This window comes from Camelus dromedarius, chromosome 29, assembly GCF_036321535.1.
Source record: "Camelus dromedarius isolate mCamDro1 chromosome 29, mCamDro1.pat, whole genome shotgun sequence".
Classification (NCBI taxonomy): domain Eukaryota; kingdom Metazoa; phylum Chordata; class Mammalia; order Artiodactyla; family Camelidae; genus Camelus; species Camelus dromedarius.
In genome coordinates, this window is record NC_087464.1 from 1,599,240 (window position 1) to 1,626,891 (window position 27,652).

The 27,652-nt window shown below is 45.2% G+C and overlaps 1 protein-coding gene and 1 non-coding gene across 3 annotated transcripts in view; both read left to right on the top strand.

Annotated features, from left to right (window-relative positions):
* Positions 1-26,727, top strand: part of GABRB3 (gamma-aminobutyric acid type A receptor subunit beta3) — a 222,140-nt gene extending 195,413 nt beyond the window's left edge. For both annotated transcript variants that reach the window (XM_031440437.2, XM_031440436.2), the window contains exons 7-9: positions 7,091-7,243; positions 14,882-15,126; positions 24,915-26,727. In XM_031440437.2, coding sequence (XP_031296297.1) covers positions 7,091-7,243; positions 14,882-15,126; positions 24,915-25,256 — 740 coding nt within the window. In that variant the 3' untranslated portion in view covers positions 25,257-26,727. The remainder of the gene's footprint in view (positions 1-7,090; positions 7,244-14,881; positions 15,127-24,914) is intronic.
* Positions 8,663-8,735, top strand: TRNAA-GGC (transfer RNA alanine (anticodon GGC)). Its single transcript has one exon. It is a non-coding gene; the product is annotated as a tRNA-Ala (tRNA).
* Positions 26,728-27,652: the final 925 nt, after the last annotated feature.

The following is a 27,652-nucleotide window of genomic DNA, read 5'->3' on the forward strand; positions in this document are numbered from 1 at the left end:
CTTTTAAATTCTAGGGACAAATCCCTATTCTTTTCTTCCCCCATTGGCTTCTGTTAGAAGGATCCTTAGAGACAATCCACCTGTGCTTTCTAGTCAAATACTACCCCTAGTCCCTTAGTCTGAAACGGCAGAACGACAGCAAACTTACTCTCAGCTTAACTATCTCATCTTGTTGCTATAAAATAATTCTCCTTTAAGGGCTCTTGATCTATGAAATACATCTCACTATAGATGCCACATTTCTTCAGAAACTCATTGCTTCAAACCCCATTTGCAAAAATAATTCTTGTCTACCTTCATCTTTTGGAATTGCTCTTAAGATTTCCAGTTGTGTTATTTATAAAATATGCTCAATGTAAAAAAGCTTAGATTACAGAAGTCTGAGCACAGAAGGCACCATAGAATGAGAAAAGGGGAAGGAAGACAGAACTTACCTTTACTGAGTGTGTATTTTGGGCCAGATAGTATGTTTGCTACTTGATATGAATAAATTAAGCCATTTAGTTTCCAGTAAAATACATGTAGTAGGTATTCTTCTTATAACAGAGTTATTGAAATACAGTTAATGTACCATAAAATTAAACCATTTCAAGTATATAATTCAGTGGCTTTTTAATGTCTTTACAGAGTTGTGTAATCATGACCACAGTCAATTTCAGAAATTTCATCACCTCAGAAAGAAACCCTGAACCCAGTAGCAGTCATTCCCCATTTCCCTTAACCTGTCTCCCTGGGCGACCACTAATATGCTTTCTGACTCTATGGATTTGCTTATTCTGTACATTTCAGATGAATGGAATCATACAATATGTGGTCCTCTGTGACTGGCTTCTTTTCCTTGGCATGATGTTCTCAAGGTTCACCCATGTTGTGGCATGAATCAATACTTCATTCCTTTTTTATTGCTGGATAATATTCCATTGTATGTATATATCATGTCTTGCTTAACCATTCATCAGTTGGGCTGTTCACACCTTTTGGCTGTCAGGAATAAGGCTGCTGTGAGCATTCACGCACACAGTTTTCTGTGGACGTATGTTTTCATTTCTATGAGGCATGTACCTAGGATCATAATAGCTGGGTCACATAGTAACTATGTTTAACCTTTGGAGGAACTGCTGAACTGTTTTCCAAAGTGGCTGCACCATTTAATGTTCCCACAAGCAGTACAAGAGAATTCTGATTTATCCACATCCTTACCACCATGTGTTACTGCTTGTCTTTTGGGTTGTAATCATCCTGATGAGTAGGAAGTGGTGTCTCATTGTGGTTTTGACTTGCCTTCTCCTTGTGAGTAAGATATTGAGCATCTTCTATGTGCTTACTGGACATGAGTCTTATCTTCTTTAGAAAACTATCTATTCAGATCCTTTGCCCATTTCTAAAGTGGGTTGTTTGTATTTTTTGTAAACCTTCTTTGTATGTTCTAGGTACAAATTCCTTATCAGATACATGATTTGCAAATATTTTCTCCCATTCTATGCATTGTGGTTTCATTTTCTTGTGGTTCCCTTTGGAGAATAATAGTTTGTAATGGATGGAGTACCATTTATCTATATTTTTTTCTCCTTTCACCTATGATAGTTTTGCTCCAATTTTACATAAAAGGAAACTGAGGATCTGTGAAGTAGTCAGCTTTCTGAAGGAATATCCCAAGTAAATCCTGAGACTGAACTTGGCTCGCTCAGATGCCCTTGCCCTTTGCTCCAGGGTCATAGGAGAGGGTCACAGGATACAACATTCTGGCTTTACTGTGAAAGATGAGAGAGTCATTGCCTGTTTGATACAATCTTAAACTCCAGTTTTGTTTTTCCTTGTTCTCTCTTTCCTATTTCATGTATCTCCTCTTTCCTTTATGGAATTTGTGAACATATCTTAATTAAGGTGACTAGTAATGGGGGTGGGAAAATTAGGAACAGCATTCTGAACGTTAGGTTGTATTATAAAGTTATTAAGGTGGATGATAAATGGATGAGACAGTATGATAAAGACCCTAAGAGCAGCACTGAGCTCAAGACCATCATGGAAGAACCCCACGGTGGCCTCCTTGAAGGACAGATGTCTGTGCACAGGCCAGCTCTCCTGCAGTTGCTGAAGTATCAGCTTGTCACTTTATAGACACATTTGAGTAGGTCTTATCTCTCCGCAAAGGTGACATGGTTCTCCGTGTCCGCATTTTTATGAGTCCTTCAACAATACGAATGCCTCAGAGACTGCAATTAATTTAGGCTGGGTGAGAGAGCCAGGGCCCCGTTTCTGGCCACAACTTTCAGTGGATCTGGAGAGAAAGAGTTGAGATCAGCACCTTCAGTAGAGAGCTTTGCCAAGGAAGCCCTGAACCGGAACGGTGCACTCGTGTTCGGGGACTGCACCTTCGTCCGTCGGCCCGGCAGGTCCTGGGGAGCCTGCCCGCAGCTGCGCTGGCACGTGGCCCTCGGGGCTCCTGGGCCTTGCTCTTGTCATTCTGAAGCTTCTGTTGCTCTTTTGAAGGTTATGTCTTGGTGCAGCTGACTCGCCACTTCTCAACTTTAAGTTCTCAGCCACTACTGATGACCATTTGGGGAGTTTCCTCCTTAGATACAGCTTGCAGCATGACCTCTGCGGCAGCTGTGTGAGGGCTCTGTCTAACAGAGCTTCCAGAAGACTGTACATGCTCTCCAAGGTGCACATCGGATGGAAAAAGCCTTTGCCAGGAAGAACCGGTCTCGCCACCTCTGACGACTCTCGTGTTTGAGAACATCCTGAGGCCTCTACCTCATGGCATCTCGGAAGCCTTTTCTTCATATGGCCTTGTTGGATCCTTTGCCTTGGAGCTTCTTCTGCTTCCCTTCCTGTAAAGACTCTTATTTAACCAGGAGTAGCTCAATTCAGGTACCAGGAAGCCTCTCCCGTGTCACTAAATCCTGTGCCCTAGAATATTCGGTGTAGCCCTTACCGCTGGTCTACCAAGGCCAGGTCTGTATGAGTCTGTCCCTGACACGTTAGGAGCTAGTTGAGAGCATAGACTCTCCTCTGACTCATCTTTGTTGTCTCCCCGCCCCGCCACCAGTCCTACCTGTGGGATTGTGAGATTGGGATGGGGGTGGGGGAGCACATGGTGAATGCCTAAAAATTTTGTTGATCTGAAGTGGTATTTCACGTTCAAGAACCAGAATGTATTTACTAAACAAACGCACAAGAAAATGGTATGTTTTCTTAATTCTAAGTTCCATCGTAGTGAGTATCTTGGTGAATTCCCAAAGGTTAAGGTAGTTTTGCAGTCTGAGTAGTATTCCCTTCCTCAAGGTCACTAATGACCTTCCAAATGCTTGACTCTGCAGTCATATCATTGGCCCCATGTTGCCCGGGGCAAGGACTCCCACAAGAGCATCCACTGGACTCCATTGCATGGGTATCAATATTGGCCTCTGTCGGGAACAGGTTCCCTGAAGAAGATGCACTTTGGAAAATGTTAAGAAAGTTGACTCAGAAAATGGAAAGTGGGGGAACACGGGAGATTGCATTATTCCTCAAAAATTACTTGCTGCCCTTCCCTGGGAGAGGACTAGGCTCTGCTATCTGGTGACGTGAAGACTGACAATGAGACTTGCTCTGGACAGTGGAGTGTGGGGGGAAGTATGTGTGGTACTTCTCCCACGATGTCCAGCGCTGTTCTACATGCAGGAAGCTAAGTGGCTGTGTAGCACGAGAAAGAAAAATAATCTTCCTTGTAGAGAAACTGAGATTTGAGGGGAGTGGATATTGTGACAAATGGCTGGAGCATAGGGTCACAAATGCTAAGTGATGGGTAAGGCTTGAGATTGCCATGAAATTGCAAACTAAGATCCAATATTGAATTTACTTCAGTGAGGATGTTGAAGTTGCCAAGGCATTTCAAACTAAAAGTTAATACAGTTACTGTTTTGAGTATTAAACTTGCTAAGGAGTCCCATAAATAAACCCAATATTCCAGTTTTCATTCTTTCAGCACACAGGTGCGGTTATTAATAACCAAAGGTGGTGTAGACGTTTAGCTGGGTTTTACAGTGTATGGGAAATACAGTGCTTCGCAGACTCTGCCTAGGGGTTTGTACAGCTTACTAAGGAAGTTCTGACCTTGGTAAACATGAATAATTATGATTCTAAAGAGAAAGAAAATAACTGAAGAGGGTAATTATTTACAATTGGAGGGAAGAAGAAAGGATTTATGGAAGACGTGGCATTTGACCAAGGCCTTGAAGAATGGATAAGGGAAGACATTTTTAAGGGGAGAAGAGTAGGTGTGAGACAGCAGGGGCAGGTAATATGGACAATTATTTTGAGGTGATAAGGACACTTCTTGGCTAGAAAATGTTACGTTTAATGCAGAGACATGGTGGGAAATAAAATGCTAAAGTTAACTTGGGAAGATCTTTTGGAGAAACTAAAATTCCTGGGCGAATATTTTGACCTTTCTGGGAAAATAGAAAATATTGAACACTGGATGACTGTGCTTCTGAAATATGTGGATGGCATGTGGGGCCAGGGACCTGCAGGTGTCGAGGCCATGATGGGGCTTGGACCTGGCTTGTGAGCACACCATGTCTGTGACCCACATGGACATGGAATGTGATATAAAACAACAGAGTGTATCAAATCTTCGTCAAGGGAAGCTTCATTTCATAGATGAATGGAAATTGGTTGGAAAAATAGATGAGCTGGAAAAATTGGTTAGTTGTTTGTGGAACAAGAACCAATGTGCACATTGACTTCATATCAACCACAGAAATAATTGCCAGCCATCAAAATAGGTTTGTGGTTAGCTCTCTATTGTGAACTTATCTGAGCCTAAAAATTTTAAACTTTAAATATCATGGGGGAAAAAGAAATGAAATGGACAGAGTCAGCTAAGTACAAAAACTTAAGTGTTTCCATGCTCCCCATCTAACCTGGTATGTAAGTTTCTAGACAAATAACTAGGAAAATACTTGCAAAGAACACAAGCAAGGGTCAGTATCAAAGGAACTTACATGAACAGTAAAAGCAGTAAGAGGAACAGAAATTGAGAAAAATGAATGAATAATATAATTAGATTCTAAGATTAAATATTTAACAGGGGGAAAACGAACATTTAGGAGGTAATCAGTGAAAGAAAGTGATCGAAAGGATACATTTTTTCCCAAGGAAATTGAAAAGTTTTTTTTAAGAAATATTACGTCATATGGTTAGGTTTACCAAATGAGATAGGCACTTCCGTAAAGTGCGCCTAGTAGCGTGTACACCGGTGTGGGGGTGGGTGGGCGTGGGTGTGGGGGGGGGAGTGGGTGTGGGTGTGGGTGTGGGTCTTTTGCAAAGTAACTTGGGAATGTGTGGCAAAAGCCTTTACCATTGGCTTGGCAATTCCTCTTTTCGCCCACTCATCCTAAGGAAAGAAGTCTAACCATAACAAAGGGTCTCTGCTCAGAGATACTCCTAAGAGTATTACTTTAAGTTTTGTAAAAATGTAAATTACCTAAATGTATAGCATTCAGGAAGATGTGTTTATAAACTACAGAATCCATATGGATGTATTTGACGGAAAATTAGGACAAGTTTAAAATTGTACTCATAAGTAATTTGTAATAAGCATGAAAATGTTTATGCTCTAGTGACACTATGTTATATGCATTGGATCAGAGCTGTGTAAAAAAAACCAAAAAACAAACTGCACACACACACACAGGCACACAAAGAATTGGAGGAAATTGCCAGGTTGTCAGCTTTTAAATGCTGGGTCTACTAGGTGATTACTTTTCCCTTTTATATAATTTTGGCTAAAAATCTGGTTGATGCTAAAGTAGGAGCCCAGAGATTAAAGTCTTTAATCTTCTACATAGAAAAAGTAGTCAGACCAGAGAATCGGATTGACAAGGGGACAGAATATAAGGACAGAGAGGGATGTGAAGTCAGGGAAATGCATACGTTTGGGGGCAGGAGGGGCTAGGAACCTGTCAGGCCTGGAGCAGGAGGAGATCAAGACAAGTGGGGTCGAGGAGGCGAGGGAAGGTAGGTAGAGTGCTTGCTTAGCAGGCACGAGGGTCCCGGGTTCAATCCCCAGTATCTCCATTAAAAAAAAAAAAATAAGTAAAACCTAATTACCTTTCCCCCGGCACCCCCTCCCCTCAAGAAAAGAAAAGCGAGGTTTCCTGAAACTTTCCGTGGAGCAATCTCAGGAAGAGGGTACCATCTGTCAGTGAAGGGAGGAGGGGGAGACAAGGAAGCTGATGATCAGAGAAGGCTGACCTTCCAGCCGCTTCATTTGTGTCCAGAAAATTCAGAGCTGTGACATTTGAAACTGGTAAGGTGGACTATGGAAACGGACAGGAAGAACAGGAGGAAACAGAGGCCCCACTGGCCTCGCTCCAAGAAGAAAAACAAAATAAAACTTCAGAGGCAAATGTGTAAGTGCACGTGGTGTGAGTCAGCGGGCTGTTTTCTGCTCCGCAGCGGTGGCGGTGGCGGTGGGTGCAGAGGTGCGCGCATGAGGGGATCGGCACTGGGATTCGAGCACAAGGAGGTGGACCGGGTGCTTCTCCGCCGCCCGCAGTGCCTCTGTGCCTTTTCTGTGGTGCGAGCAGAGCATGTCGGAGTTCGCGGCTGCCTGCGAGCCTCTCCCGCTCTCGGGGTGTCCCCGAGCCGCCCGGGTTGGTCCCGGGTCGGCGCCTCGACAGCTGTGCGCGGTGTCGCTCTAGGTGGACCGACAGGGCATCCCCTGGTGAAAATCGTTTTCAGCGCCATCTCCCGGATCTGCAGTGGGGAGGAAGGGGACCATTAACTGAAAAATAAACAGGATAGCTGGCACTGTTCCCTAGGCGAAGCGAAAAGCTTTCCCTAAGTTTTCTCGGGGGTAGTTCTCAGCATCTCACCTTAGAAGAGAAGCCTCGTCGTGACCTCATGCGCCGACTGCAAATCATTCCTCTGCCGGTTTCTCTGTGAAGACCGTCCGGCAGACGGAGGGAGGCAGGTTGCATGGCTGTGGACCCCGCCCCGCGTCCTGGGCTTGCCCGGCGCCTGCCGTTGAGCAGGGCAGCCCTGCGAGCTCTCGCCCGCCGCCGCGTCCGCCCCGCAGCGTAACCCTGTCTGTTCCCCGCAGGTGCCTACCCTCGGCTCTCTCTGAGCTTCCGGCTGAAGAGAAACATTGGCTACTTCATTCTCCAGACCTACATGCCCTCCATCCTCATTACGATTCTCTCCTGGGTGTCCTTCTGGATCAATTACGATGCATCTGCGGCCAGAGTTGCCCTTGGTACGTGCTCTTTGAAAATGATACCTGAAATGGGAAGTTTATTTCAACACGGCTTTTCTGACCTCATGACACCAGTCTTGCCCACAGAGCCACTTTTTATCTTGAAACACTAATTTCATGCATGACTCCCTTGATGCGTATTTAATTAGAAGGCTCAAATGGGAACTTTCATGCCCACGAAAGGGAAAATATGCTTGCTGAATATTTGCATAATAAAACTATTTTTGATACTAATTTTAAAGCAAGGATTAACATCTCCTGTTCAAAATTATTATGTGGCCCAGAAAGAAGACTTGATTAATTGTGCATTCTTTTTTAAGTCAGAAAAAGTCAAATGTTATACCATATAATTGGAATTACACAAATTAATGAGCATTCAAATACGTTATTAGATGCTGAGAGAATCCCAAGAGTTCTAGTGACCTTTTCTGGTCACTGGTCATTTGACAGCTGGACTGTTAGCTGATGTACAGTGTGTATTGTGTGTTACAGTATTATTTCTAGTATTTTTTGATAATTAAGGGAAGGCTTAGATTTTTAGAAAACAGTCTTCTCTACTGAATTAATTGTTATGAACCTTCATGGACAAAATAATCATTTAAGTACATTTTAGTAAGTGCAGAGTGAGGAGCAGTTGTCCAGCCCATCCCTTCTTTGGGTAGGGTTGAGTTTATTTCCTGGAAGTGAAATCATCAATAATACCTTTCAGAATTGATGGGAAAGAATTACAACACATTTGCTGGGCACCCCACAGAGAAGCTTAAGAATCGGGGATCCAGTTGCTCCTGTTTCTTCCTCTTTCTATTTACTGTGTTTTCCCAGGAAGTGAAGTTGATTAGCATTTTGCTTCCAGGGGAATGTGTATACACGTGTGGACTGGATGCCTGGTTTAGACCCACAGATACATGACTTGCGCAGATTCAAGATCAGATTTTTTTTCCTCGTGAAGTAACGTACCATGGTGACCTGGATACCTATTTTTAAGGTGTTCGGTGAATATCAAAACACTGTAAGAAGAATAGAGTATTAAAAAATCGAAAGTGCTGTATTAATCATTAATCTACATCTAATGGGTATGGTAAGCTTTCTCCCAAAAAAAAACCTTCAGGGTTTTTTACAGCCCGCACATGTTACCTTGTAACATTGGTGTTTGCTGTAGGTTTTGCTTTTTTTTCTTGCTGATGTTATTAATATTACTAGATTACTCTTTGTCCAGCTGTTTTCTCTTCTCACCCAGAAAGTTCAGAGCTAAAATGAATTTGCAGGGGCAGACCCAAATTTTGTGGAACTGTTAGCTAATACAACATCAGAGGGGTCTCTTTAAGAAAAAGACTGTATAAAATCCACAAGTGCAGAATTTCTGAGACCCCCCTCCCCGAACCTGTAAGAGGCCTGAATTAAAGATCAGAAACCCAAAAGGGAGGGTGTAGCTCAGTGGTAGAGCACGTGCCTGGCAAGCACAAGGTCCTGGGTTCAATCCCCTGTACCTCCACTAAAAAAAATAAATAAATAAACCTAATTACCACCCCATCACCCCTCTTTAAAAAAAAAATAACGAAGATCAGAAGTTGATGTTCTGTGAGCTTTCAGTGAATCTGCCTCAGAGAATCCGTCATTTTGAGGTAATCACAGAATTACAAGTACCAAAGAACCATAATTATCTGGCATCACTGGAAGTGTGATGTACTGAAAATGTGAATTTCTCGATTTTCTAGATAATACAGACTCTATAGCTCCTTAATTGTAAAACACTGTCTCCCACAATATTAAAAAAATGATCCAGCTGGAGTGGGTTATAGTGGACACAACCTCATTATAGTGTATAAAAGTAGATTCCACTTTTTCTTAACAACATGGCATGATTACTATAAACCTAAATCATCCTTCTGTAGTTTTGCTGGGACAAAGAGATGGTCTGCCTATTGTAGAAAAGTGTGTTACAGCTCAGTGTTACAGCTCAGTTGTGACAGCAACCTGGATCCAAGCGAGAGACCAAGCAGCACTTGGAGGTTGGAGAGCTCAGGTTTATTAAGCCAGCAGGCCCAGAGGAGTTAACACTCCAAGCTTTGGACCCCGTCTGTAGGTTTACAGAGGCTTTTATAGGCTGCCAGTCTACACTTTGCAACATTTTGTAACATCATATACAAATAAGATATAACAAAGGTGACTAATTAGGAACAAGCTTTGTAGAAATGGACCAATCAGGTGTGAGAGAAATGGACCCATCAGGAATGAGCTCCAGGTAAATGAAGCACCACAAATGGACCAATCAGGAGTTACTTTAGAGAACCAATAGAATCTTAGGGGTAAGTTCCGCTTTCCTAGAAGTAAACTGTTTCAGAGTTTAAAAAGTGATATAATGCTGCTGGGCCAGGGAACCAAATGGTGCTGGCAGGACGGTAGTGGCCCTGCCTGGGGGTCCTGCCGTCATCTTCATGGAGCTTCCCACATCATGCCCAGGGTTGCTAAGGCATTACTGCTGGAGGTGTGCCGGGTTCTGACTGATGTCAGAAGTCTGGGAGGAAGACGTGAAGGCAGTAGTGAATGGGTGACTACCAGTATCGGGGTGGACCTGAGGCCAGGAGGTCTAGGAAGCTGTGATCTTTGAGCTGCAGTGTCTGGCCAGAAAGAAGTCCCACAGGCCCAGCTGTGAATGTGGGATGCCAGCACTCTCACTCCCTCTGTCCCAGGTTCTTCCCCCACAAGGCACGGTCCCTGAGCCTGGGTCTGTGCACAACTTGGGGAGTACCCGCTGGACGACTCCAGTTGGTGAAGGGAAAGTGTATCATGAACCCAGAGTAACAACAGCAATCATCATTAAGGCTGAAACTTACCAAATACCGAGGGGCCAGGTTCTCTGCAGGGCGGTGAGGGTGGTTACCTTATCCATCATGCAGGCAATCCAAAGCACGGTAGGCAGTGTTACTGTTCCCATTTTACAGAGCGGGAAAGTGAGGTCAGAAAGTGAGTCAGAGCTGATACAAAGCCTTGTAAGATTAAGTGTCAGAAGAGAGATTTTAATCCAATTTGACTCCAGGGCCCCCTCCCTTAACCACGACAGGTGATTCCTACAGTGTCAATAGACATGTGTTACACAGAAGCGTTATTTGGTTGTAAAAATGATGGTTTTTTTTTTTTAAATCATAGCAGAGAGTTATTATTGGTTATTCTGATTGAGGGGTCTCTCTGAATCTTTAAGATGCCAATGTGCTCAGTGGTTTTTGGAGGGGATATAGCCCTGGTTTGGAGGGCTTTGACTGGAGAACTCCCCCTCCCCCAGCCCCACTCCCATGTCTTGCTGAAAGGCTTTGAAAGGCTAAGAGTGCTGTTTGCCTTCATCCTGATTGGCTGCACAGTGGTGAGAGCTCCCGGCTTCTAAACGAGGTCTGAGATGAGGTCTGCGTGATGCAGGTCTGCACGGAGGGAGGCTCAGTGAAGACCCCGGGGCATGGTCCCTCTAGCACGGGCTCTGTCAGGCCTGGAGTTGTCCACGATTGTCTCTCTGTTGAGAAGGGAGACGCTGGCTCTTCACCCAGCTGTGCTGCGCAGATGCCCCGTGTGCTTCAGCATTTCATGCTTCTGCTGCCCAGGGTCTGCCCTCTACCTCTGTTAACCATTCGTGTTGGAAGCTACCAGACTGCAAAGTTGGGAGTTGTAATTACACGGTCTTCACGGTTTCCTCAAAACCCCTGAAGTCCACTTATCAGTGAATAATAATATTGATCCTTCTGGAAGTGGAAATTTATACTAAAATCACTTAGGCCACATTATCTTGATCATAAAGAAGAAAAACTATCTTTTGATTAAATGGTATAAATTATATTTTTATTATAAACACAGCTTTTCAAATATAATATTTCATTAACATAATATTAATGAGAAATAAACTGAGGCTAATAATTATCAAGACTTAACTGGTTGGTAAATGTTCAAAGAACGCAGAAGGGCACCACTTAGCCGTCTCCCGCTCTGCAGTCCGACAGGGTTCCCTTGGAGATCGGAAGTTCAAGGCAGTGCTGCCAGGACTGGGTCTCCTGCCAAGAAACTGGAGACTATCAGAGAGCGTATTTTTCTGTAATGCTGGCGATGATCACATTTGTCGTGAGTGTTAACGATGCCAGTTACCATGATCCAGTCACTGCTGTGTTTAAACTTCACAGCAGCTTTGTGGACCCATCAAGGCTCGCTCAGGTCGTGCTGCTGGGACGTGGCACAGCTGGGCTTTCTGGCTGGGCTGTGTGGTCCTACTGTCCAGGCTGTGAACCCCTGCTGTCCACCACAGTCCAGTTATCTGGATAGGAAGTAGGGTACCAAGCATCAGTGAATGTGTGGTCTTCTAAGCTGAGAGGTCTCATGAGCCTACCCTGGAAAGAGTCACCGCCAAGCCTTACTCCTCAGGGACTCCTGGAGCCGGGGGTGATGGGCCTGAGGCCAGCGTCCCTGCCCATTGTCCCCACGGCCACATGCACCAGGATGAGCGCCCGTTCCGTGTGCTGGCTGTCCCTACCCTGTGTTCCTTTAGCCCATTTCCTGGGGACATCTCCTGAGGCTTGTGTTAACACATACTCACTCAGAATAGTCAACTGGAGAGCCAAAAGCAGTGACTAAGGCAGGGCACTCTCCAAAGTCCATTTGGAAGGAAAAACAAAAATAAGTTGTGGCAACAACATTACAAAATTTTTGAAGGCTGAGAGAGCACCTAATTTTGTAGCATCTGCATGGTGTTTTGCTTGTCTTTGTAAACTGTGATGATCGCATTGCCATTTTCAAATTTTAAAAATCCCCAGGTGCACAGGAATTTTATATTAAAGGGGACTCTTAAAATACCGATTTCCTTAGATTCCATCAGTGGACATTGTTGGCAGTCAGAGGTAAAGACAGTTCCATTCTGCACTTCCCTCCTCTTTTACAGCAGGTCAGAGCCGGGTGGAGGGAGCACGTGTTTGAGGACAGAAGCCTGGCCTTCTTGCCTCTTTGTTACCGAGGGCAAGTTCGTGCACCCGCTGCACCATGAGGCCAAACAAACTGAAACGTCAGAGTTTGGAGCAGAGAAAGGTTTACTGCAGGGCCGAGCAAGGAGGACGGGGTGGCTCGTGCCCAAGAAAACCCCGAACTCCCCGAAGGGTTTCAGCAAAGCATACTTAAAGGCAGGTGAGGGAGGGGGTGTCGCAGGGCACCTGATGAGCTGGCGCACAGTCCTCTGATTGGTTGATGTTGGGGTCACAGGGCATTAACACTGTCAACCCCCGGGTGCCAGAAGGTCTGGGGGCCACGTGCTCTCAATCAAGCAGTTAATGTCTTCCTTTTGGTGGTGGCTTTCAGCATGTGAAAAACTCAGGAAATCTACATGAGATACTAGTATCTGGGTCCTTCAGAGAGGAGCTGCAGCAGAGGATGTGGCGGAGGGGTCTGTCCCGGGAAGGCCCCATGGGGTCCTGCTCGGTTACATCTTCTCCAGGGGGGCGTGAGTGCGGGAAGCTCTGCGGCCTGGCGCTCCTCCAAGGGTGGTATGGGAATCCAGAGGGCATCAAAGATGCTTAATAAACCCACCCTCTCTCCTGGAGAGTTGGGTGGGGGTCTGGGGAGTTGGAGAAATGGTCTGGTGAGACTGTGCGAAGAGGGGGATTCAACCTCTTGGGCCTGCATGATCTTCTGGTCTTGGTGACATCATTGGTTTTTTGAGTTACTGTGACCAAAGGACCATGGCTGAGGCTCTCACCTTTTTGAGGGAAGGCCTGACTAGCAGTGACCCTCTCCTTTGGGTCCTGGAAGGCACGTGAGTAATCGCATTCCATGGCATGAGCTGCCTGGGTAGAAAAGAGCTGACTCTTTGGAGCTGCCTTGCTTTGGGGAGGCATCTTAATATTTCAAAAATACTGTGTCAGAAAGAACAGGCCAGCTTCAGTAATGCCCATCCCACCAAGAAGTGAGTGGTACAGCCCATTCCTCCACGTGTGTGTGGCTTCACTCAGCTCAAAAAGCTCCGGTCACGTCACCAGCCAGCGTGTCCTCTGCTCTCTGTGGCTTCAGGTCATCGATGTGGAATCTTTGTTCACCAAGAACATGCCCAGTGCTACGGGAGAATTACAAAGTTTGTTCCTTGCTTGTTGTTAGAGATAAAACTTAGCTCCATTAGGGAAAAATGAGATTATTCACACGATACTATCTAGAGAATTCAAAATAATGACATGAAAAGGAAAAAAACCCTAGGATCTGATCAGTTGCCCGAGAGCATGGTAAGATGCCGTGCTTTGAGTCAAATCATTAACCCTTGACCTGTCCTGAGCATATTATGTACCCTCTGTCTTAGTTGAGAAGGGAAGTCACTCTGTGAGGTCATCTGTCCCCAGAGGCTTCACTCAGACATTCCCCGTCTTTGCACTCAGGGCTGGATCATGTCCTGAATGGTTTTAAGTCATTGCCTCATTCCCCTTGCTTCATATGGCCTCGTGGCAGTGTCACCCCAAAGGGGGAAAGGAAAAAGACCTCGGTTCTTGTCTTACCTGAAAGAGAAGAATTCAGACAGGAGACTTAAGTGCTGTGTTGTGAAAGATTTTAAAGATTTTATTAATAGAGCCAAAGTACACCTGCAAGAACTGGCGGCGGGCTGATCCGAGGGCAGATGGCAGTGCTCTTTGCCCCTTCTCTTAGACCCTCACTTAGAGGTGGTCTCTTGATTGATTGATGGCTCTTGTCCCTGGAGGGCTTAGTCATGTCTGTCCCCTTTTGCACATGTCCTTACCCATGAAGCACACAGAAAAAACCAGGGGTGGGTGGGTCCTAAACCACAATGCTAACGATATCACAATGAGCACTGGGTTACGTCCAGTTAGGTCCTTGTCGCTCCCATGCAGTCATGGCTGTCAGGTCCTAACGAGTTTCTTGCTGGCACTCACTTAGAGGAGGTAAAGCCCCTCTATGCTGGAGGCGGGCACACTCCATCTGTCTGCCTGGGGCTCTCACTTATTTAACTAGCTAACAGGAAGAGCCGTTTTCTTCTGATGGGCAGGATCACGGATCCCCACTCATGGCCTTGCCTCTCCCATCATGCCTTACATTCTTAGATTCTTCATAGATTCATTCTTCCTGGAACTTCTCATCCAGACATGTAGTGTTTTATGATAAACTATGGGTTTATTTTTATTTCCTCCAGCTTTCAGGCAGAGCAGCCTCTGCTTTGCCCCAACCCTTCCTCATCCATGGGCCAGATGTGCTGGGAGGTGTTGCCCTGGGCTTAAGAGAAGTCAGCTCCCTGCCTGTGGTGTGACCTGCAGACCACACAATGCATTTTGTATTCTATTGCATTTTTTTATTGAAGCATAGTCAGTTTACGTATGTCAGTTTCTTGTGTGTAGCATCATGTTTGTAGTATGGTCAGTTTTCAGTATAGTCAGTTACAAGGTGTCAATTTCTGGGGTTCAGCATAATGTTTCAGTCATACATATACATACATATATTCCTTTTCATATTCTTTTTCATTATAGGTTTTACTATAAGGTATTGAATATAGTTGATCACCCAATAATATTCAGTCCATTATTTCCAACGACTTCAAGCTGTTTGAGAAAATAAAGGAGAGTGAGAGGTGAGGACCTGGGGGAGGAGGTGCAGCCTCTCACCCTTCCATTTCTCTTACAGGAATCACCACCGTGCTGACCATGACGACGATCAACACGCACCTTCGGGAGACGCTGCCCAAAATCCCCTATGTCAAAGCCATTGACATGTACCTCATGGGCTGCTTTGTCTTTGTGTTTCTGGCCCTTCTGGAGTACGCCTTCGTCAACTACATTTTCTTTGGAAGAGGCCCTCAAAGGCAGAAGAAGCTTGCAGAAAAGACCGCCAAGGCGAAGAATGACCGTTCAAAGAGTGAAAGCAACCGGGTAGGCCTCCCCTTCTGGGCCCCCCACCCCACCTTTCCCGGACCCCCTGCCCCTGCAGCTCATCAGATGCTCCAGCTGCATGACCTTTGGGTCTCAGGCATGTGGGCTTGTGGGTCACAGCCTGCAGTGTTGCCTCTGCAAGTCACCAAGTTGGATATAAAACCAAAATCAGTGCAGAAGTTGGAGAAGCCAAGAGCTTCCCAGTTTCCTATGAAAAGAAAAAGACATGTGAAGATCAGAATGAATGAAACTCTGGGGCCTGGGACCTAAACTTGACAGACAAAAACATTTTTCACCAGGGGGAGAATATATCTCAGTGGTAGTGTCCATGTCTAGCATGCACAAGGTCCTGGGTTCAATTCCCAGTACCTCCATTTTTTAAAAAAGTATTTTTCACAGCATTGTAGTATTCCTTTAGTGTCCAGTTACACATGTGATTACCCAGCATGCCGCAGCCCTTCTCCTGTCCATCCTCTGGCTGGCCGCCATGGTCCCCAGTGCAGGGCAGGAGCAGTGGCTGTCCCAGGGCTCCCGTGGATGTGTTCAGCAGGATGCCAGGGCCAGCAGACCCTGCTCTAGGTCCCATGGGCTCCGTACCCAGAGGAGGGCATCAGTTAGGTCCCCCTCCAGCCCACCTCAGCTTACTCTCTACACCCTTCCAACTACTAACTTTGCAATTTGATGTCGTTTCAGTGTAGTTTTTTAAAATAAAAGCAATATGTTATTACGATTATAAACAGTACCTCAGTGACAGCACACTATTGTTTCTATAAAACTTTATCTTTCTATCTCTTGCTTCCTTTCAAGTCCTCAGAAATACGCTTCCACCCATCTCCCTGCTGGGCTGGTCCTTCCATTTCTTTACTTTTAAATTCTTCTTGCTAAACTTACTATTTCTCAAGCCCATAAGGTTTCCTTGTTCTTTGTGGGGCTCTTGGTGCGTGGCCGGCTCGGAGCTCTGCAGGAACAAAGCACCACCCTGGAGCAGTGTTGTGTCCGTGGCCCCAGAATAGGTCCCTAGACGTTCATGAATGAATGAATGGCTCTAAGTAGTTCCCATCCTTTCAGCAAAACGTACATAGAGCTGGTCGGAGAAACCAGAATCTGTGAATAAAATCAGGCTTCCACAGGCAACATGATAGGAATTTCTTCCTGGAAAGTAGACTTTGTACTATACTGGTATGTTTCTAAATAGGCCCACCTCTTACTATGAATACACAATATGCTTCGGTCATGCTGTTTCCAAGGCAACTGGAATTCATCGTATCATTATTGTTTCCATCACACAGACACATGCACATACGGTACTGCTCTTCCAAATTCCCTCATTATTTAAACGGATTACCAATTTATTTCTTTTCTTCTAAATGAAACTCTTTTAGAAAGGTCGAATTGTTGTGCTACAGAAATACCTTTTTGTATGTGAAGCTTATATTTTAAAACAAAAAGAGACAACACCCAAACCTCTATATATCCACAGAGAAAATTAAGCAGCTTGTAGAAATATACATTATAATATGTTATAAATCAGATGCAGAGGGAAATTCGTGAGTCCATTTTTGATTGTTTTTCTGAAAACTTCCTTGTTTCCCCAGCAGTTTTGTTAAAGCCTGTAACATACTCACATTTTAAAAAACCTGTAATTGTAGATATCAGCCCTGACGGTTTGACGTTAACATCCACCTGCACGTCTGCTAGTTGTAAATGCATATTTGATGCTCTCAAAGATAAACAGGAAGATTTGTGGCTGACTACTCCTAAGAATTCAGTGATAATTTTAAAGTAGAGATGAACCTCCCAAAAGTTCATACCACGTGGCACAGATGTGTGGTTTTTTTGTTTGTTTGGGGGGAGCTAAGTAGGTATTTGTTTATTTGGATGGAGGTGCTGGGCATTGAACCCAGGACCCTGTGCGTGCTAGGTACGTGCTCTACCACTCAGCTATACCCTCCCTGTTTTAAAATTTTCTTTTGTTTGTTTGGTGTTTTGGGTTTTTTTTTTTTTTTTTTTTTTTTGTCAGATGGTACAGATGAATGAAAAGAAAGTGAGAAAAGAATCACAAATTTAATGCAGAACGGCACAGGCCAGCAGCTTCTGGAGTCCTTTGTAATTACAATTATTCACTTATTCACTCTCGGGGCTGTGTCTCGGGGCTGTGTCTCGGGGCTGTGTGTCAGTGCAGCCAGCAATGGCCTCAGAGAGCCCCTCTGTCCTACACGGGAGCCCCGAGGCTTGGGGGCTGCAGCTGTCCTTGGATTGATGGACCCTGGGTGACAGGAAGGGCTGGGGCTGTCATTGTCTCTCCTGAGACCACTGTCCTTGTGTCCTGAACAGGATGTCAGGGCAGTGTCCTCAGGGGCCCTGTCAGCCACCAAGACGACCTATGCCACCAGCAGCTGCCTTTGGGACCACGGCACTGCTGACCCCACTGTCAAACCAGGAGTAGGTCTTCCTGACACTTAGTGGCTGAACTCTGTTTTAACTTAGTACTTAATTCATCATCACACGGTCACTTAATTTCCCTTCAGACTGGCAGTGTGATGAAAATCTTGACCTTAATTTACGCATGCTTAACCTCTGTTTGTTCCTCAGTTGCTTCTGTACCCAAGACTTAGTCCTTGGTTGCAATGCAGGTACTATGGTTACAAGCCTTGTGATATTTCACAAATTGACCAAATGGTATTTGAATTTCATGAAGTGGCAGAAAGTCATCATTCTTGCCAAGGATTCAGTGCCGCAGGCTTGACATCATTCCTCGTATGACACATCGTATTTTCCTAAAACTAGAGTATTTTACTTATTTTGAAGCTTGAAGGTAAGGAGGAAATGAGACATCACCAATGTGCCAGTCTGGTGACAGATTCTTGAAAAAAGCGAGTCCCTCTGGGATGCATTCCACACGAGATGTTTGTCATCTTTGAATGTTTGCATGTGTCCAGGTTACAGGGCAGGAAGAAAAACCTTGTGGAAATCAATGAGGCTAATTATCCTGGATATGAGACAAAGTCCCCAGAATAAGGAGGATCCATGAAATGCTTCAGAAATCACACGTCCTCACCTGCCATTCTACACAGGGCATTTCAGTTGTGTGTTTCACTCTCAATCACCTCCATCTGTTTTAAGAGTTAAATTCTAGATAGGGAAAGAGTATCATCTTTTCTGGAAATATTTGTTTACAATGTTCAGTTTCTACGGTTTAACAGATTTTGATAGTCTTTCATTCTTTCAGGGAAAGAAAACCCACCTTCTAGTAATTTTGGTGGAAATTTTCTACACATGGGTTTCATGTTTAAATGAAAACAATGCAGACATAAAACTGTGTCATAAGCAGCCGAACTAGATTGCTCGAATGGCTTCCTTTCAGCGTGACTGAGTCATCGGAGCTGTTCACTCGCTCTGAAATGGAGTGATGGGACCGTGGCAAACAGCCACACGGCAGCCACGGTGTCAGAGCACCGGGAGCACCCCGCTTTTGTAAACACTGATGACGCTGAGTTTGGCTTCCCTCAAGTGGGTTTCCTTTATGACAATCCAAGGGCACAGACTTAGACCCCACCCTCCTCAAGTCCTTTCCCAAATGCCCCAAACTGGCCACAAGGGACGAGGGAAGACAGGATACTGATTTACACAGATTTGTCAGCAAATCTTGAAAAATCAACTCAACGCTCAGTTGACCTTCCTTCTGGTGTCCTCACTCTCCCTGCGGCTTCCTGGAATCACCACACACCTCATGGTCTCCTGGCCTTTGAGTCTCTCTTCCCAGAACCCTCTCTTGTCCTCCACGTCTTCCCCTCCTTCAAGACCTGAGCCGGGCGCCTTCTCCATGATGTTGTCCTCATTTTCCTACTGCTTGTTCCCGTCCCACCTCTGTCACTCCCCGCTCCAGGACGCGGGTCTTGCCCCTGTTCTCCCAGCCTCCAGGGCGCACGCCCTGTGCTGGTCGCATTTCACGGGGCCACCGTGCCCTCTCTCCTAGGCACCCCCTGTTCTCTGCATCCACCAAAATGTGTGCGCCCTGGCTGGGACGTGGGAAGTGCTCAGAGAATGCACGTCCACGAATGAGTGGTGTTTGTCATCAGTTAGGTCCCACTGCACCCATGCGTTTTCTCACTGTCCTAGAGGGAAGAGGGGACAGTTCATAAACACACCTTTTTATAAAGTCGGGTGAGACACTGAGTCATTAGAACCATCAAAGTCCAACCTAGTAAACGTGATACAAAGTACTCCTTTAAGAAAAGACATTTCTTTATTTAATGTTTCTGTTCTATACAGTCATTATCAGCCTCTAGATTTTGCTTTCTTGCTTTCTTTTCTTTCTTTCTTTCCTTCTTTCTTTCCTTCCTTCTTTCTTTCTTTCCTTCTTTCTTTCCTTCTTTCCTTCCTTCTTTCCTTCTTTCTTCCTTCCTTCCTTCCTTCCTTTCTTTCTTTCTTTCCTTCCTTCATTCCTTCTTTCTTCCTTCCTTCCTTTCTTCCTTCCTTTCTTCCTTTCTCTTTCTTTCCTTTCTCTCTCTTTCTCTCTCTCTTTCTCTTCCTTCCTTCCTTCCTTTCTTCCTTCCTTTCTTCCTTTCTCTTTCTTTCTTTCCTTTCTCTCTCTTTCTTTCTTTCTTTCTTTCTTTTCTTTTCTTTTCTTTTCTTTTCTTTTCTTTTCTTTTCTTTTCTTTTCTTTCTTTCTTTCCTTTCTTCCTTCCTTCCTTCCTTCTCTCCCCTCCCCTCCCCTTCCCTCTTTCCTTCTTTCCTTCTTTCCTTCTTTCTTTCTTTTTTTTCTCTCTCTCTTTCTCTCTCTCTTTCTTTCTTCTGATAGAGGTACTGGGGATTGAGCCCAGGACCTCATGCTTGCTAAACATGTGCTCTTCCACTGAACTGTCCCCTCCCCGTCCCCCCAGATCTGGACAAAAGGAGCTTTGCATATGGTATTTTTGATAACTAGAAAGAGAGATGGTATTGTTGACATGTATTTTAAAACATGCATAAAGGGCAATGTGTGATACTTTAAAAGCTGTATTTGCTGACAGTTTGAAGCTCTCACCTGCTAGACCCCCGTTACTTAGCAACAACCATCTCTTATGGCAGGAGCACAGGGCACGGTCCGGGGCAGGTGTGCGGTGGGGCTTTGCACACACACCCAGGAGGAAGGACCCAGAGCCTTCGTGTGCTTTCCAGTGAGACGCACCCCTTCCCGAGTGGAGGACTGGGCCCTCCCCCATGGCAGTGTTGTACTTCGTGTACTGCTACATAGAATATAGAGATTTTCAGAGCTAAATAGTGCTTCCTCTCTTTTCTGCCTTCAGGAAAACAATTTCAGTCTTCTGAGGGTTGAATTAATATGTAGAAAATCGGTTACCATTAAGAAGAATAAATTCTACATTATGACTTAAAAAAAAACAAGCATCTTCCCCCTTTGGTTATTTTCTGACTCAACTTAAGATAAATTTTATTTTTAAACATATTAGCTCACCATTTAAGTAACCCTGTTTAAATGTTGGACATTTAAATTAAATCTAATTGGGTGGCGGGGCTGGGTAGAGCTCAGTGGTAGAGGGTGTGCTTAGCATACACGAGGTCCTGGGTTCAATCCCCAGTGCCTCCATCAAATAAATAACCCTAATTACCTCCCCCCCAAAAAGCAAAAACAAAACAAACAAAAGTTAAATTAAATCTAATTGAGCTAATTTGATAAGTGGTCTCGATTTATTAAATCTCTTTAAGTGATAACCTAGTATGTTTTCTGCCATGATGGAAAAATCAGGAATGTGGTGGGATGTCCCACATGTGCACCTCCATCCTAAAATAACTAAGTCAACAGGCTTGCCCTGGTTGGCTCCCTCTGCAGGAAGACCCTCAACTCCATCCCTCACCATCCAGCTCACTCCCTGTGGCATAAGGCACCAAGGAAGGTGCGGGAGGTGGGGGGCGGGGGACAGAGGGATAAAAAATAGAAGAAGAGAGGGGGAGGGTAAAGCTCAGTTGTAGAGCGCGTGCTTAGCATACACAAGGTACCGGTTCAACCCCTAGTACCTCCATTAAAAAACAAATAAATAAACCTAATTACCTCTACCCCCTCCAATGCAATAAAGTAAAAAAAGTTAAACAAACAGAGGCTTCTTTCTGCTCCAGTCTTGCTTTCAACTCTCTTCAGTGTAAAAGCCAGCTCTTCTGACCCCATCACACTCGCCTCCTTTTTGCCTTAGGAGCGAGCTGACCACAGCTTCCGAAGCAGGTTCTTAGGGAGAGTGGCTGCTTCCCGGGACCCCAGCACGCGCACAGCCCCGGGGGTCTCTGCAGGGGACCTGCTGTGCCTGCTGCGTGGCTGGCCTTTCCTTTGCTGTCCTGTTTCAGCCACACCTTCATTTAACTGTCAGGCTGCTCCTCCCACGTGACTCAGTCTCCAAACCACCGGATGCTTCATCGATCCTCAAAACAAGAAAAAATAGTTTTCTGTTATGAGAGTCTTGCAGCTAAACATTCGAGGACAAGGTAACAAAAAGAACAGAAATAGAAGGCTAGTTGCAAACTCTTAGAAAGGTCTACCATTCTTAGTACTTTCAAGATCCAAGCCCCATTTGAATTTTTCCCTCCAGTGAATTAAAAAAAAAAGAACAAAGCTCTAGTGTTGTTCTGTCAGTGCTCTGCTCCTTGCCCAAGCGCGAGTCCCTGAGAAGCCTCTCCCCAGTGAGTACGCTGTTCTCTTGGTCCATCTGCACGGCCCAGCATCCCCGGTGGGCTGGCTACAGGAGACCATGGACCGCGGTCCATCCCCACTGGGCACTCATCACTCATCACGCGGGGACACTGGGCACAACCCAGGCTAACGCTGCAGTGCCCTGTGTGGACCTTGCAAGTGTGTCTGAAGGAAGCTCGGGAAGGGCCAGGAAACCAGGTGGGAGCAGGGTGGTGAGGAACTGCACTCCTTTCCCACCCTCTTAACTGCAGGGACACAGACTGGACCAGGTGGTGTCAGAGCATCTTCGCTGCTGTGGACATGCCAGGAGTCTGGCGTGGCCTAGAGGAGATGCTGAGATGGGTTTCAGTGGCTGGTGGAGGGCAGGTAGCGCCTCCTGGCGTTTCACTCCCAGGCTGCCCTTAAGGGAACGGAGACCAGTGCAGGGGACTCCAACTACGTTCCCCCTCTTCCCTCTCTCCTCTCAAATCCGTCTTTTATTCCTCATCCTGCCGCTTAAGCGGGGTTTCAGAAATATGTCACTTTGTAACCTAGAAATCGCTTCTATTTCTCATTACCTAAAGGGTAAAGGTCAAACTCCTTTAATGGCTTGACTCTGATCTGCTTCCCGTCCATCACCAGGTGGACCTTCCGGTAACCATAAGGTGACAGGCAGATGATGGTGGCAGCGTTAAGAATGACAGTCCTCTCCTCCATCTCCAGCTTAGCACGTGCCAGGAATTGAGTGTGTGTCTCCATTCTTTCCAGGACTTGAGTCCCACTCACCTAGCCGGCCCTTCTCAAAACACCTGAGTCATGCTTCAAGCCTTTGCCTGAGAACTTCCTCCTCATTCTTTGAGGCCCAATTCAAATGCAAGCCCCCTCTGAAATGCTCCCTGTTACCTCCTAGAGGAGTTAGGATTGCTGCCGTAACAAATGACCACAAACACCGCCACCTAAGACAACACGCAAAGATTGCCTCATAGTGGGAGGGACAGTGGGACGTCTGGGTGCAGTGGGGCTCGGCTGGGTTCCTTGCTGAGGGTCTGAGGAGGCTGCAGCAAGGGTCCAGTTGGGCTGTGTTCCCTTTTGGAGACACTAGGCGTAAATCTGTCCCCAGACTGATTGAGGTTGCTGCCCATGGTTCCTTGTGGTTGTCGGACTGAGGCCCCGTTGTCTAGCTGGCTGGCGTCTTTGCTCCCAGAGGCTGCAGTCCCCTCAGTCAAGGGCGAACCCAGGTCTTCCTGCGCTTCAAATCTGTCTGGTTTTCAACTTCTGCCGCATCTTTCTTTCTTTTTTTTTTTTTTTTTTCTAATTTCAACAGTGTTTTATTCTTACAGAAGCATATATGTATCTGTGTCCTTCCCCCATTTCCCCCACTCCCATCTTTCTCATTTTCTTTTCTGCTTCCAGCTGGAGAAAGTTCTCTATTTTCAAGGTCTCCTAGGTTAGATTGGGCCCATCTGAATAATTCAGGCTAATCTCTCTATTTTAAGGGCCATAATCTTAATTACATTTTCGGAGTCCCTTTTGCATGTCAGGTATCGCACTCTGGGGAGGAAGGGGCAACCTCCTGATGGCCACACCTCTCCTTCCCCGAGCAGAACTGAACGGTATTCCCACACTTTGGGGCAGGCAACCTCTGAGTCTTTTGGTGCCGGAGCCCGAGTGGCCCCTGGGTATTTGCAGCCGCTCCTGTGCGTGGGCCACTTTGGGGTCTGGAGCCATCCCTCCTGTGGTCCTGACACTGCTCCGGGATGAGCACAGGCCCCCAGTCTTCTCTCCCCACCTCATCCCTTGCACATCTGGTGCCAGCTGCAGACCTGCTCCATGAACGTTTCACGGCAGATCAACGAATCACATGGACCCCTGGCGTGATCATGGAATGTCTGAAGCTGTATTTAGCACAGGATAAAATGTTATTTTAAAGTTTGGCTCCAGTGTGAGAAGGGACTTAAGCTTATCCTAAACGCAGATCCTAAGAAGGAGGCCTCCTGCCAGGGCCTGGACTGGGCGAGACCGTATCCGGGAGTGGTCTTCAACTACTCCGCCAGAATCTTCAGGAGTGTCCATTCATCACAGCACTCACTTGTTTCTTCATGGTGATTTGGATATTTTTGTACCATCAGAAAAGGGGACATCGTATGTGGAATCTAAAACAAAAGAAAAAAAGGGATACTATAAACTCATCTACAAAACAGAAACAGACTCTCAGACACAGTAAACAGTCTTACAGTTACTGGGGAGGAGGGGTGGGAAGGGATAAATTTGAGAGTTTGAGATTTGCAAATGTTAGCCACTAGATATAAGAGGGATTTTAAAGTATGGATTTGTTAAAAGTTTCTCCTGTATAGCCCAGGGAAATACAGTCAATATCTTGTAATAACCTTTAATGAAGAAGAATATGAAAACGGATATACATATGTATATGAGTGACTGGGACACTGCTGCGCACCAGAGGCTGACTCACTGTAACTGACTGCACTTCAATTAAAAAAGAAAAAAAAAAAAGAAAAAAGGAAAGAGGACAAGCTGACTCCAAAAAGGAATGGGAGAGTACAGTTTCTCTCCAGTGTGTCGTTGTGGAAAATGGTTCTAATACCTAAGTTAACCTTGTGAAAGGCATTTGCACTTTGATTTTGTCGTCAATAAGGACTTGTATTCATAACGTGAAATTTCAATTTGAAAAGGACTTCCTGATTTTTTGCAATTTTCTATGTAAGTTTTTTTTTTTTTTTGGATAAAATTATGGTCTTATTCGGATTGTTTTGTTTGTTTGTTTGTGTATATTTTTTACGGCAGTGCAGCCAGTGTACAACGTTGCGTCAGTCTCTGGTGGACAGCACAGTGCTTCAGCCGTGCATGAACACATACCTGTTCGCTTTCACATTCCCTTTCACCGTAAGTCACTCTACGTGAGAAATTTTAAATCAAGGAAATAACATCTCTAACCTGCAGTTAAGCCCACAAGATGACACTTCTCACTAACACAAAGCACTGGGTTTGGCAAACGTGCGGTTTCTCCTAATGTACAGGCCGTGACAGCGTGACGTCAGCCTGCCCCGGGTTTGCATATGCAAATGAGGTATCCCGGCATGCTCGCGGCTAACAGGGTGTGTTTTCCCATCAGGTGGATGCTCATGGAAATATCCTGTTAACATCGCTGGAGGTTCACAACGAAATGAACGAGGTTGCAGGCGGCGTTGGCGACACCAGGAATTCAGCAATATCCTTTGACAACTCAGGAATCCAGTACAGGAAACAGAGCATGCCCAGGGAAGGGCACGTGCGGCACATGGGGGACCGAGGCATCCCGCACAAGAAGACCCACCTACGGAGGAGGTCTTCACAGCTCAAAATCAAGATCCCCGATCTGACGGATGTGAACGCCATAGACAGATGGTCCAGGATCGTGTTTCCATTCACTTTTTCTCTTTTCAACTTAGTTTACTGGCTGTACTATGTTAACTGAGTGACTGTACTTGATTTTTCAAAGACTTCATTTAACACTGAGTGAAATATTACTCTGCCTGTCAAGTTTTTATACCTGTACACACACACAGACTCACACACGCAGACACACACATATATACATACGCAATTGTATATATATGTGAACTTTCTCAGCATATATATAAAATACACGTGTATATGAGGATGTATGTGTATATGTTTATACACACAGGCGTAAGGACCCATGTGTATGTAAAACAAATACACATACATATCTACATTTTGCAGCTATGGACAATTTAACACAGGATGCATATTAAAGAAAGTCATAGTTTTTTCTTTTTTAATTGAAAGGGACAAGCATCGTCGAAATAGTAATGCCTTGAGAATGAGGGCGTGAAACACAGTATCATCCCCAAGTGTGTCTTTGACTATCATAAGTTAGATGTTTTAGTTTAAAAACCAGAAAGAAACTCTTAGTTGTTCTTCAAAAACTCATGCAGTGGTATTGCTAGTTTAGAATGAGTCGCATACTTCACATCCTCTCTTTCGGTTTATTAAGCGAAGGCTTTTGGCTTGAAAGGTGATGGGGTTTGCTTTCTCCAGGCAAACTTCTTCTGTACTGGGTCAGTGGATGATGTGAGCCCTGGCGTGGGCTCACCTGTTTTCTTACATGTAGATACAGCCCAGGTTGGTGTCTGAATGTCCATCTTTTGCACTGGGAACAGATGGCATCTCATTGTAAGTACTCCAATGTACAGTGTATCTTTTCTGTTCACCTGGAGTGGATCCAGCTTACGTCACATGCGAACACAGTGGCACATTTTGGCGATCTTTAGTTGACATTTCAATCACTGGAAATGTGCTCCACATCTCTCACAGATTTCCAAGCCCGATACCTAACAGAAAGCTTAGACGTCTCAGGTTATTTGAATAACTCTAAGGTCAGGCCGTCTAGGATGATTTTCCCCCTTGTCTTTGAGTTATCGACCACTTATAACATTGTATGTTCATATAAAATATATTTGCATAATATGCATATCCATGTATATTTACCGAGATTTGGCTTCTTCTGCTTGCTCTCACGGCAGCATGTGAGATCAGATTTTTCTTTATGTGCTGTACCTGCTTTCTGTTCTCTAGAATTAAGATTGAAGCTCAAACACTTCTGTTCAGTTTCAGCAACCGAGAAGCATCCTCACGCCTTTATTTCTGTATCTGACATCTCTCACAAGCACATCCAACTCCTCCTAGTGGAGCTGGGACCCTGCAGGAACACGACCAGTACACACCATGTATCACCCGGTGACCCATGACCGTTCTCTTGAGGCCAAGGAGAGCAACCTGACCACAAACACAGTCACTCTGGGTTCTTTCTGATCCACAGCCTCATCAGTATTTGGACTTTTTAAAGCTCGTAGAAACAAGACAAGGTGCACCGGTTTCATAGATGCAACCTTAACTTACTATTTAGATGAGATCTTTCTAAAGAAAAAAAAAAAAGAGATGATATATTTTTTGTAAACAATATTTCTATCACAGGCATCCATAAACTGAAATGACTACAGATTGTGCAAACAGATGTCACAGTAAAGTTAAGCATTTGGAGAAAAAAAAAAAAGCAAAATATTCAGGAAAGAACTGCGAAATTAAGACTTTATCCCAAAACGCCACACATGCCTCACCCTCTCTGTTCTGTCCAAAACCAGTGACCAGAGTCTCGTCCAGCGCTCTCATCTCTGGCCCGAGTTCTCTCCCTGTAGATAGAGGCACCCCCACCTCCCTGCGGGTGTGGGTGCCGAGGGCTGTCCCCAAGAGCGACCACTACTTGCTTTTCCTTGGCGGCTAATGACAACCTTGAACTTGCGGGCATTGGTAACAGTCCAAACCCACCGTCAGGTAGACCCGTCCACAAAATCTCATGCTAGAAGCAATGGCCAATTTTTATTCCCTTTCCCCTCTTCCATTCTTACCTTTTTTCTGCATCTTCTCCCAACCGCTGGTTTTAGTTTTGTCTGGAGACTAGCCAGTGATTTCTTGTTCTCTGGCTTTTCTCTGACAGTTTTTTCCCATGGGTAACAATGGGGGATCCTAACAGTTAAACAGATTGGGGAAAAACCTTGTAAAGTGGCCTTATCACTGTTAACATGTTAAAGAAAAAAAAAAAAAAAAGACATTGTGAAGACCTTACCCCTTTCAGCACTTCAGGTACCTTTTCCTTGTATCAGCGATTTCAGGCGTGCGCTCCACATGCAGAAAAGGGACCCAGACTGCACATGAGCGCCGACAAAAGTGTCAGCGGCTGCTTCAAGTGTAGGATTTACATGTTCAAAACTGTGACATTAATTCTTTCTGGGAGAAAAGTGATTCGAAGTGTTTTCGATGCACCGTTGAGGTACCCAACTCTCAACGGCA